The sequence below is a fragment of the Amblyraja radiata genome, chromosome 2 (genome assembly GCF_010909765.2).
Source record: "Amblyraja radiata isolate CabotCenter1 chromosome 2, sAmbRad1.1.pri, whole genome shotgun sequence".
NCBI lineage: Eukaryota > Metazoa > Chordata > Chondrichthyes > Rajiformes > Rajidae > Amblyraja > Amblyraja radiata.
In genome coordinates this window covers 21,952,154-21,964,577 of record NC_045957.1, presented here as the reverse complement: position 1 = coordinate 21,964,577, position 12,424 = coordinate 21,952,154, and the positions used below count along the sequence as shown (strand labels likewise).

The window sequence follows — 12,424 nt, the reverse complement described above, 5'->3', positions numbered from 1 at the left end:
CAAAATGGGAACTGGTAACTGCTAAAGGACTGATTTCTAAAGGCTACTCCATGGCCAGCATCGACCTAAAAGATGCTTACTATTCAGTGCCTACACGGACTGATCACAAACGTTATTTAAAAAAATTCAACTGGATGGGGCAGCTCTGGCAGTATAGAGCTCCACCAAATACATAATCATATGATCATACTAATTGTGGGCAGAACTTTGGAGTTGGCCTAACTAGCTGTAACAGCCACCATACAATTGAGTGAAAACTGGGGTTATCATCCATCCAGTTAAATCTAAACTAACGCCTACCAACATAATGGATTATTTGGGGTTCACTATTGACAGCTCACATGTCGGTGACTTTACCAAAGGACAAGGCTACAGTCTTAACTGAGGCCTGCAACAACCCCACTGACATCAGTGAACCGTCTATCAGATTGGTAGCAAGTATAATTGGCATATAGTGTCTGCCTTTCCAGCCACACAATTTGGACCTTTGTATTACCAAAAATCTACAAAGGACAAAATATAAACACTCAAAGTTAATACTGGTCATTTCGACAGACCAATAAGCCACCAATCAAAGCTTATGGAATTAAAATGGTGGAGGGATAACATTCGGCATTGTTCCAACCCTATCGTTATCAGCAAACCCTTAGTGGTGCTACAAACTGATGCCAGTGCGCTTGGTTGGGGTACTACCAATTTCCATCTCCATCTGTGGAGGTAGATGAAAGGCACAGGAGGCATCATTATCACAGACACTGGGCATAAACTACCTGGAAATGTGGGGTGCGTTCTATGGCCTACAGTCATACTGCTCTGGGATAAATCACCAGCGTGTTAGACTACAGAGTGACAATCTGACTAATACAATTTGGTAATGGTGTATCCAGAGAAATATTGGAATATCAGCTACTTACCTACCAGGTAACCCAAAATTCAGTGACAGACATCAGGTCACGCAAATTCAATAAAATAAGACTTAATCACCAGTTACCAAACTGTGTTTCTTGGGAACCAGACCCTGGGACAGCAGGGACAGATGCTTTTCACTGCATTGAGGGGGCAATTGTTTATCTATGCATTCTCTCCTTATCTGCATCATCAGTCGGGTATTACGAAAAATACAACAAGACTCAGCGTCTGTTAATTGGTAGTGCCGATTGGCCTACTTAACCATGGTTCCCTGTGATACTCAACATGGGGTTTAACCATGCATCACCATCCTGAAACAACCAGATTATTGGTTCATCCCGTAACAGGGGAACCCATCCATGTCAAAAACAACAAACCTATCAATTTGTAGAGTCTAAAGAAACCTCTACTGCAACTGGGACTGGCGGACCGAACATTGAACATTATCTCAACGGGCCACAGACAGTCCACCAAAAACTATATCTGGTATACATCAGGAAATGGGAGATATATTGTCACAGAAACAACATCACCTACAGTTTGATGAACATAACGTCTGTTCTCGAATTCCTGGCAGGCCTCCATTATGATGAGGGGCTCAGTTACAGTGCCATTAACTGCGCCAGAAGTGCCCTATCAACATATCTATGGTGAGGATCAGAGCGTCATTCTGTTGGGACTCACCCCTGGTAACCAAACTTATGAGGGGAATTTTTAATATCTATCCCCCAAGAACCAGGTACTCTCTAAATGGGATATGAGTATTGCCCTAACGTTGCTAAGGAATTGGTCTCCAGCAACAGCTCTGTCCCTGCAAAGACTGGCGCACAAAACAGTCATGCTGATGGCTTTGGTCACGGCACTAAGGGTACAGTCGTACAGAGGTTAAGGCTGGACTATATGACTTCTTCAACAGGAATATAACGTTTCATATTACGAATTAGTCAAACAGAACAGACCGGGATCATCAGGCCTCAAAATAGAATTTAGGGATTACCCTACAGATATCGTCTCTGTATAATAAGACAATTATTGTTCTATATGGAGAACACCAAAAACATCTGAGGCTATGAGATGGCACTACTAATCAGTCACAAACAAACCCACAAAAAAGTGTCGGTTCAAACTATTTCCAGATGGCTGAAACAGGTTTTAACAATAGCTGGGGTGGATACTAACATATTCAAATCTTATTCCACCAGAGCTGCAACTACATCGGCAGCTATGGAGTTGGATTTACCAATGAACCAAATCCTTGAGACAGCAGGATGGATCAGGGGAAAATGTTCCAACTATTCTACCACAAACCAGTAGTTAAACTGGAACTTTGCAGAGCCAATTTTAAGTTCTGTAATATAATTTCACCCCATAAATAGGGGCTATAATTTGTTGTTAACAATTTATCATGGATTTCAATGTTGGATTCATGTCTAAACATGTTAACACAATTCCTCCCAGTCAATTAAGGCAGATGTGATGCATGGACTCGTTTCCACGGCATGAAATCACAGAGCTTTGAAATCTTCACGTAGTCACTCACGTGACTCCGAAGTAAAATAGTAAGATTAAACGAGAACTTACCAGTTCGAAGTTTGATCGTTATTTTATGAGGAGTACGTTGAGGGAATACGTGCCCTCCGCTCCCACCCTTGATCATATACTCAACTGGTATTTTCTTCTCTAATCTTACTATGTTCAGTCATTACAGTTATCTGTGATTTCACACCGCTGCTTTGAAGAATGACACGCATGCGTCCTGGCGGGGTTCTTCACGTATTCCCTCAACGTACTCCTCATAAAATAACGATCAAACTTCGAACTGGTAAGTTCTCGTTTAATCTTACTATTCTCGCTCATTCTTTGAGATACAGCCTGGAAACAGGGCCTTCAGCCCACTGGGTCCACGTTGACCAATGATCACCTGTACACTAGCACCAGCCTAGTCACACTAGGGACAATTTAAAATCTACCTACAAACTTGTACAACTTTGGAGTGTGGGAGGTACCCAGAGAAAACCCATGTGGGCATAGGGAGAATGTACAAACTCCGTACAGACAGCAACCATGGTCAAGATCGAACTCGGGCCTCTGGCGCTGTATGGCTGCAATTCTACCGCTGAGCTATTGTGCCTGAGAACCTCAGACCTCAGTGAGAGGTTGAAGATGTCTGCAAAAACTCCAGCCAGTTGGTCTGCACAAGTTTTAAGAGCACAACCAGGTATACCATCAGGTCCAGGCACTTTTCGAGGGTTCACCCTCGTGAAGGGTCTTCTGGTGTTGGCCTCTGTGACTGAGATTGTAATACCATGACACGATTGCAAGTTTAGGGCAGTCATTTAAAGTTAAGATGTATCCCAACCTCTTCCCATAAATGGTGGTGAATCTTTGGTGCAATAATAAATTGAAAAGGAGAGCTGGTTTTGTTTATGATGCCACAGCTGAGGATGGATCTACAGGCCTTGGATTGTTATAGCTGTCCTTAAGATTTACAAATTTCTCCAGACGACCACCCTCAGCGACTTGTAGGAGTTTCTCTGCTTTATACTTTTGATGCTGCTTGTTCCACATATTAAATGAGCCTAGCTATATGTGTTATGGTGATTACCTACAGCATATGACGTGTTCCAAAGCAGAATAATATTTAGGTTACTGTCTTGTTTTCGAAGATTCTTTTTCAGGATATTTTACTTTGACTACCTGATGAAAAGAATAAGTTTTAATTACCATTGATTTAAAATGGTAGATATTACAACAACATCAGTACTTTGGCTGCAACTTATTGTTTTCTCCATAATGTCCTCTTAGTCCAGCACTGAAATAAGCTTAAACCAGCAGTGATATCTACTGCTATGATACCTGTGCTATGTGGTTGACTACCTGTGAAGTCCAACAGGACTGCAAGTTGTCCATATTTTCTAACTCTCAGTAGGCTGACTAATCAGCCTGCTGATTCTGCACCAGGTTAAACCAGACACAAGTGCAACAGTTTTATTTAATCACTGGGAAAAAAACAACCAGGGGAACGGTAAGTAGACCTTTTTGTTTGACTTAATCCAATGAACTCGTATGTACTTGATTGTTACGTGTGTATTTCAGCCAGTTTTAAATTAAAATATTTAAAAAATGTTTAGGAATGTTTGTGAAAACCTGTTCCTGTGAAATATTGGCTCTGCCATAATTTTCTTTTATCAATAGGGAAGCAATTTACTGTATCGGGGCTGCCTGCTGCACCCATGTAGAACTCATTGATTTCATTAACTTCCACACTGCCCTTAAATTGACGTACTGTCTCTGACACTTCTCTCCCCTTTCTTGATCTCTCTATCTCCTTCAGAGGGGACATACTATTGATTAATATCTACTACAAACCCACTGACTCCCAGTTATCTAGACTATACCACCTCCCACTCTGCCTCTTGCAAAGACGCTATCCATTACTTTCAATTTCTCTGTCTCCATTGCATCTTTCCCAAGATGAGGCTTTCCATTCTAGGACATCCAAGATGCCCTCTTTCTTTAGTTTCTCCCCTGTTGCATTGGTGGATGGATCCCTCACCTGTGTCTTATCTGTGTCCTGTAGTTCTGGTCTTGCTTCCCCTTCCCCCAGACGAAACAATGATACAGTTCCTCTGGTCCTCGCCTTTCACCTCACTAGCCTCTTCAACACATCATTGTCTGACATCTCCGCCAACTACAACGTGATCCCGCCAGCACCAGTCACATCTTTCCATTCCCACCCCTCCACTTTCTGCAGAGACCGTTTCCTCTACAATTCCTTGGTTTGCTCGTTCTTTCCCACCCGAACTACCCCCTCCCTGGGTACTTGCCCTGCAACCGCAGGATATGTAACAGCTGTCCCTATACCTCCTCTCCCCCATCCATCCTGGGACCCCAGCAGTCCTTCCAGGTGAGATAGAGATTCACGCTCACCTCCTCTAATCTCATCTGCTGCATCCGGTGTTCCCAATATGGCCTCCTTTAAAATCAGCAAGACTTGGCAATCATTTTGCCGTGCATATGCATTCAGTTTGCCAAGGCGTACTGAATCTCCTGGTTGCTAACCATTTTAACTCCCCTACCCATTCTCATACTGACCTTGCTGTCCTGGGCATCTTCCATTGCCAGAGTGACTTACTTACTTACTTACTGCCTATTATGCCTCCTGGCATGTAGGGCAGCAATGAAGGTCCTCCACTCCTGTCTGTTCTGGACTAGCTTCTGGACACTACCCCGGTCTGGTCCATTGGTTTATTTTCCTATTGCCAGAGTGAGGCCACACGCTAACTGGAGGAACAGCGCCTCGTATTGCGCTTGGATAGTTACAAGGTAATGGTATGAACATTGATATCTCCAATTTTAGATAACTACCTATAATCTCACCTCCATTTCCCCATCCCCCCACCCTGTCCCTGTCCCACCTGGACATGCTCCCATTTATCCCCTTCCCTTCCAACTATATTCCTTCCCCTGATTTCCCAATTCACACTCTTCTATCCATATCTTACACCCATTTTTCTTTTAATCTCTGGCCTTTATCGAACCATCTGCCTATCAAAACCCCCTCCCTCACTTGTATCCACCTATCACTCACCAGGTTTTGTCCTGCCCCTCCTCTCTTCCAGCTTTCTTTTGTTCCCATAACTCCTTCCCCCACCATAATCAGTCTGAAGAAGGGTCCTGACTGGAAATGTCACCTAACCATGTTCTCCAGAGAAGCTTCCTGACCTGCTGAGTTACTCCAGTGATTTGTGTCTTTTTTATGTGAACCGGTCATCTGCAGTTCCTTTTTTTCCTGATTTTTATTTTTGTTGCCTGAATTTAGGACTTTGGTTCTATGACTTTATTCCCTTGTTTCTTAAAGGGTTTTCTGGAAGCATCTTACGGTATGGCAGATTTTCTGCTTACGCAGTTAATGGGGCTTGGTCTGCCTGGCTGCCATGGACACAGTGTAGCAGAGACTGCAGCCGAGGAATTCGAAGCCATAAACGAATGTGCAATAATCCCGAGCCAAGGAATGGAGGACTTCCCTGTCTAGGACAATCGATGGAATACCAGGAGTGTAATATCATGCCCTGTCCAGGTACATTCTGCTCCTCTGGTGCCATAAAAAGATATGAATGCAACAAATTCAAATTACTGTTTATAAATTAATCAAATATTTCTAGTCTGTGATTATATCATTTTGCCTGTATACTCTACTTTAAGAGGGGGTCAGGGGGGTTACATTTCCTGTGGTTGCAGGGTAAGTAAAAATGTGCTCATGTCGACAATGCTAAATATTATTATGATGATATTAATCTTTCTATTGCTTGTGAAATCTAAAATATGTATATAAGATTTGTGCGAAATTCTTCACATTTTACCATTTCCACCTCTACTACCCTGAAAGATCACACTCTTTTGTCTACCTTAGACATGTGAAGGATTAAGTGAACCATGTTGATACTCTAATCCCTGAGCAATCAGATGAGTTGCTTGTGTTCATATGCAAAGGTAGAATAAAAAGATTATTAACTAGCTTCACAGTTTGCAGCTATACATCCCTCTTGAAGATGTCTCCATTGTCTCCCTCCCTCCATGATCTTCAGAGATGCTGTCTGAGCCGCTGAGTTACTCCAGCATTTTATATCTATCAAAGGATTATTTTTACATTGGTATTATTATTTCATTACCTATTATTGGAATAATTAATTATTCCAAGTAACAATCTGCCTGTCAGGGAACCCCTTCAGTTTTGGAACTATTAAAGCATGTAGAATACAGCAAACATCTGTTTATGTTGGTGTATTAGAGGTGATCATTTCTCATAATGAATATTCCATAGATAGTAATATTTATTTAATTATATTTTGACCCATCAAATCTACTTTTATATGACAAAGGTTTTTTTTAATTTGCCTGAAAACAGAAATTGTTTTGCCTATCATTAGTTTAATTTATGAGTATTTCTTCTCTGCTGCTTCTTGCTATTGCTACTGATTGTTGCTTCAGATACTGCTTCTCCCATGCCTTACAATGATCTATAGTTGGCTAGCTATTCCAAGCTGCTTATCTAAAATGCATGAATTGTACCTAGACACTGGTCTATTTATAACAGGCGCTTGCAAGTTCTTGATCTTTTGACAAATTCTGGCATGAAATAAAAGAATATTAACGTTACCAGTTGCAATGATGGAAGATTAAAAAAAATTCGAGGCTTATTTTTGATGAGATGTTGTAATGGAATGGAACACGATTTAATCTAATCCAGGATCAACCTTCTGACCGTATACTGCGGCTGTGCTCTGCCATCAACCTTCAGAGAATCTGGGACCTGTGTTCATCTGAAATGTATTTTTTTCATCAGCCCAAGCTAATATTAAATAAACTGAATCCCAGATGTCACATTCTTAAAATTTTGACATTAACACTTCTGTTCCGTGATTCAAACAATATCCTACATCTGCCACAATATGTGAAGAAAATACACATAGGAATCAGCTTCCAGCTCCACAGGAATAATTGAAAAATTATCAGTGGCTTGAATGAAAAATATCTACAAAGAATTTGGCAGCCCCCAATTGATGCTGCGATGTGAGCTTCACTCTCACTGCAGTTAGTGTCTGATTAAATGCACAATCTGCAGACTGACTTCTATAGTCTACAGCCTGCCATTGCATAAAACATTGCTTGAGAAAAGACAGTGCTTCGGATTTACATATGCACGTTAATATAGTCCCCATTTTCTTTAGACACCAATTTGCAGCATTCTGAATAGAACAAATAACAGCAATTTGTATAACTGAACGATTCCCTCATCATATAAGCAGAATGGGTCCAATTCAGAGACAAAATTCACATCTTCCTGCCACTTGATAGGAGTTATCAATTCCTTTATCCCTTCATTTCCGATCTGTCTTTATAAATCCCTTCTTGTAGTTTAAGAATTGTTATTGCTCTATTGGAGGCATTGTCCACTCTACTGAATGTCTCCTTGTATTTATAAAGGATATATTGGAGTTGTTTGGCAATGTGATAAGGCTGCTGGTGATGTTTTGCAAACATTCATTACAGAATTCTGAGCATGGGTGGCAGACTGTCCCTTGGATGTGGTGATGGCAGAAGTAAAATCATTTTCATGTGAATGTGCAAATGTGTTTTTGTAGTTAAGGTATAAAGTTACGAATGAATGCTTTGAACCTGACCAACAGAAATAACACTACTTGTATGTTTTCGTAATGTGCATTAAACATTTAAGGCATCAGGTCCACTTGTTTGTTAACTGTTATGTTTTCTTCCGGCTGAACTGGTGCAGTGCAAGACCATATCTTAGCTGAATGTCCTTAAGGGGAAGGCTTTAAAATGGTGCATTTGACACAAATATAACATCCCTCCAGGTCATTTGCTTTCTATAGTCATTACATAACCTTTTTTTCTGAATTTTGTTTTCAAAAATGTGTCTGAGTGGAATAAAAGGATGTAATAAATAGGAGCATGAGTTGGCCATCCATTCCTTTGGGCCATTCATCGATCATGGCTGATCTTCTGCTACTATGACAATTTTCCTTGATTTCCTTAACATCAAGCAATGCCCTGAATTAAATCAATTCTCTGGGATAGAGAATTGCAAATGTTCAACATGTTCCTATACCTGCCGCAAATAGCCTCCCCCATGTTCTCAAACAGTGCCTCTGATTAGACTTCTTATTCACGGTAAACATCATCCTGTATGTAGCCTGACAAGCTCTATAAGAATTTTCTACGTTTTGCTTGGCGCTCCTTTCATTCTTTTCAACTTGAGTGACAACATTTGGTTCCCTTGGCTACATTGTTGCATCATTCTGATCACCTACAATTGGGCTTATTGAAGCTGAAGCCAATAAAAGCATAACTCAGTATGATTATTTGCCCACTGAAATATTTCTAAACTACTATGCAAGAAATCCAAAATAATAAAAACTGGAAATACTCTGCCGGTCAGAATGCATGTATGGGAAGAGGGATTATTATGATTTTTCAGGTCGCAGATACCTCATCGGAATAGTTATTGTTTTTTTGTTTTTTTAAGTGGATGGTGGCTGGTCCTGTTGGGCATCTTGGTCCAAGTGCTCAGTTACCTGTGGAGGTGGACATTACATGAGGACTCGGTCCTGCAACAATCCTGCATCTGCCTATGGCGGAGACATCTGTCTGGGTCTGCACACAGAAGAAGCGTTGTGCAACACACATCCTTGTCCAGGTAGGGAATGTAGAATACCTCAGGAGACTCTTAAATACCATTATGGATTCTTTTGGCAATTTGACAAATTATCTCCAAAAATGAATTCTGTGCAAACTTGCGATGATAAGCAAGTAGGTTTAATGGCCAAGTATTCACATACAAGGAATTTTTTTTTTAACATTTTTTAAAAAATAATATTTTTATTAGAAGTAGACATATTATAAAGTATAGTTACATATTATAGTAAAAAAACTTTTCATATACATCAGTCATACATTATTAACATTTTCAATTGTCGATTACTTCTGCTTCTAGTGGAGTTTTTTTATATAGATAGAAAAAGAGAGAAAGAGAAAAGAAAGTTACAAATATCAAAAAAACAGAATAGGTGGAATGGATTACTTATAATACGTCATTGGAGATAGGTTCGTAGATTATAAAGTATAACTTTTCATCTACTCCTGAGTTCAAGTTTCAGTTGGGTTTTCGTGCTGGGCCAGTCTATCCCTTCAGATAATTAATGAATGGAGCCCATATTTTAACAAAAAGTTCTTGTTTGTCCATTAAGACAAGTCTAATTCTTTCTAGATATAGGGTCTCCGACATTTCCATTGTGGGGGTTAAAGGGCCTTTCCAAAATTTTAATATTAATATTTTCCCGGTTATTATACTGTAGTCAAGGAAATTTCTTTGGCTTGTTGTGAGTGTTAAACTTTGTTCTGATATTCCAAGTATTATTCATTTTGAGTCTGGATCCAGTTTAGTATTAATAACTTCTGAAATTATTTCAAAAATATCAGTCCAGAAATGTTTAATTTTTGTACAATTTGCAAACGTGTGTGTTAAATTAGCCTCTGGATGTAGACATTTATCACAAATAGGAGAGATATGTGGGAAGATTCTATTTAATTTTATTTTGGAGTAGTGTAATCTATGTAAGACTTTAAATTGTATTAAAGCATGTCTGGCATTTAACGAACATTGATGTATATGTTGTACACTTTCGTCCCACATATCTTTAGTTATAGGGTGACCTAATTAATTTTCCCATGTGTATCTATATGGTTCCATCGGTGGTACCTCGTTGTTTAGGAGGGTGTTATAAATATAAGCTATTAATTTTTCAGTGTTAGAATGCTTGTTCAAACATTCATCAAGGATTTCTGGTTCCCTAGTCCTGTAGACTTGTGTATTAGATTTAACATAATCTCTAATTTGTAGATATCTGAAGAAATTATTTGAGTGCAGTCCATGATTCTGTTGTAACTCTTGAAATGAAAGAAAAGTGCCTTTCCTATAAAGGTCCAATCTTTTTAATTCCATAATTTTTCCATTGTGTGAAACCCCTATCCAATAAGGATGGCTTGAATAAAGGATTATTTACAATGGGAAGGCATAGTGATATATTATTCAATTTTAAAGCTTTTTTTAATTGTTTCCAAATTCATATTCCACTATGTATTATGGGGTTTTCCTTATATGTTTTTTGTGCAGTTTTGTGGGAGCAAATATAATCAGACCAATTTCAAAAGGTAAACAGTCTTCCTTTTCCATCCTTAACCAATCTGGTTGTTGATCCATTTCTTCCAGCCATAAATTCATGTTTTTAATATGGACTGCCCAGAAATAAAACAAGAAATTTGGCAAAGCCAAACCTCCATTAATTTTTGACTTACATAAATGTTTTTTACTTATTCTATGATTCTTATAATCCCAAATAAAACTTGTAACAATGGAATCGACTTTTTTGAGAAAAGTTTTTGGGATATATATCGGGATTAATTGAAATAGGTACAGTAGTTGCGGTAAGAAGATCATTTTTATAGCATTAATTCTACCAAGCATTGAAATGGGAAGTGTTTTCCAGTATTGAATATTCTTGTGTAGTTTATTCAGTAAGGGTGGAAAATTTAGTTTAAATAAAAGGGTATATGTCTTAGTTACGTAGATTCCTAAGTATTTAAGTTTATCTTTAACTATTTTAAAAGGGGATTGTTGTAATGTATGTAAATTGAGTTTTGTTATTGGCATGATTTCACTTTTATTCCAGTTAATTCTATATCCTGAAAACTGACCAAATTAAATTTAATAGATTTGGAATACTAGTTTCTAACTTTGTAATATATATTAGTACATCATCTGCATATAAAGACATTTTATTCCTTGTGTCTCTAGTGTTGTATCCGTATATTCCTGGATGGGTTCTAACGCTTTCTGCTAATGGTTCAATTACAAGAGCAAATAATAGTGGGGATAGTGAACATCCTTGTCTACAACCTCTAGAGAGATTAAATTTAGTTGATAACATTTGGTTTGTTAATATTCTAGCAGTTGGATTAGAGTATAACAATTTAACCCATGTACAGTACTTCTCTCCCAATTGAATTTGCCTTGGTGCTCTGCCCACAAGTAACAACATGACATACAGTGACAGTTACGATGATGACTATAACTTGGGGAAATGTGCAGAATGTTAAATAGTGTTTGTATTTTTTCCTGCAGGATGGAAGAGTGGTAAATTATAATGTGTAAAGTTCCAGTCTGTATTAAAACATTTACTAATGAAGTGAAACATTTATTACATAATAGATTTTAAAAAATCTATTTGACTGTTGTTATAGTTACTATTAGAGTCCAATCATTGGTGATGAAATGTAATTTCTAATATATATATCACAGGAAAAACTATATTTGAACATAATATAATGAATTATAATATATTGTGAAATATAGGATAGCTGTCTGGTGGAAGTATTTAACTGGTGTCTCTTGTATTCACCAGGATAATCAGGTATTTGCATGAGTCAATCCAATATGATTTACAAGTGCTCAAAGCCAGGAGGGAGATTTTCAGCTGATAGAAACAGCCTAATTTAGGAACATTTGTGAAGATTTTTGATGGGATTAATCATTCCTAATCAAAATGGTTAGATCATATTGTGTCTCCATTACTCCTTATTTTGTTCCATAGTAAATAGAGATGAAGCGCTTAAACTCTCAGTTAAATGTTTCAGAATTTCAGTAGGTAAATTATGGTCCGTTATTTAATGTTTGAAGGTGCCATCGGTAATCTAAGAATGTTTATTTATCATTTTCTCTTCCTTTTGCAGATAACTGGTCAGAGTGGTCAGCATGGTCAGAGTGTGAAGGGCCAGGTTCACAACAACGTATTCGTCACTGTAAAATATTATTTCCAGTGGGTTTCCAGTGTTCGGAGAACAGCAGTGAGAGCCGAGCCTGCGCTTATGATTCCAATCTCATTCCAGGTATGTATGCTGGCTAAATGCAGGCAGGAAGAGGTGACTTTAGAATTAC

General features: G+C 38.6%; 1 protein-coding gene across 2 annotated transcripts in view; it reads left to right on the top strand.

Moving 5' to 3' along the window:
* Positions 1-12,424, top strand: part of sema5a (semaphorin 5A) — a 195,175-nt gene that overhangs the window by 169,480 nt on the left and 13,271 nt on the right. For both annotated transcript variants that reach the window (XM_033042966.1, XM_033042975.1), the window contains exons 17-19: positions 5,771-5,989; positions 8,957-9,127; positions 12,220-12,375. In XM_033042966.1, coding sequence (XP_032898857.1) covers positions 5,771-5,989; positions 8,957-9,127; positions 12,220-12,375 — 546 coding nt within the window. The remainder of the gene's footprint in view (positions 1-5,770; positions 5,990-8,956; positions 9,128-12,219; positions 12,376-12,424) is intronic.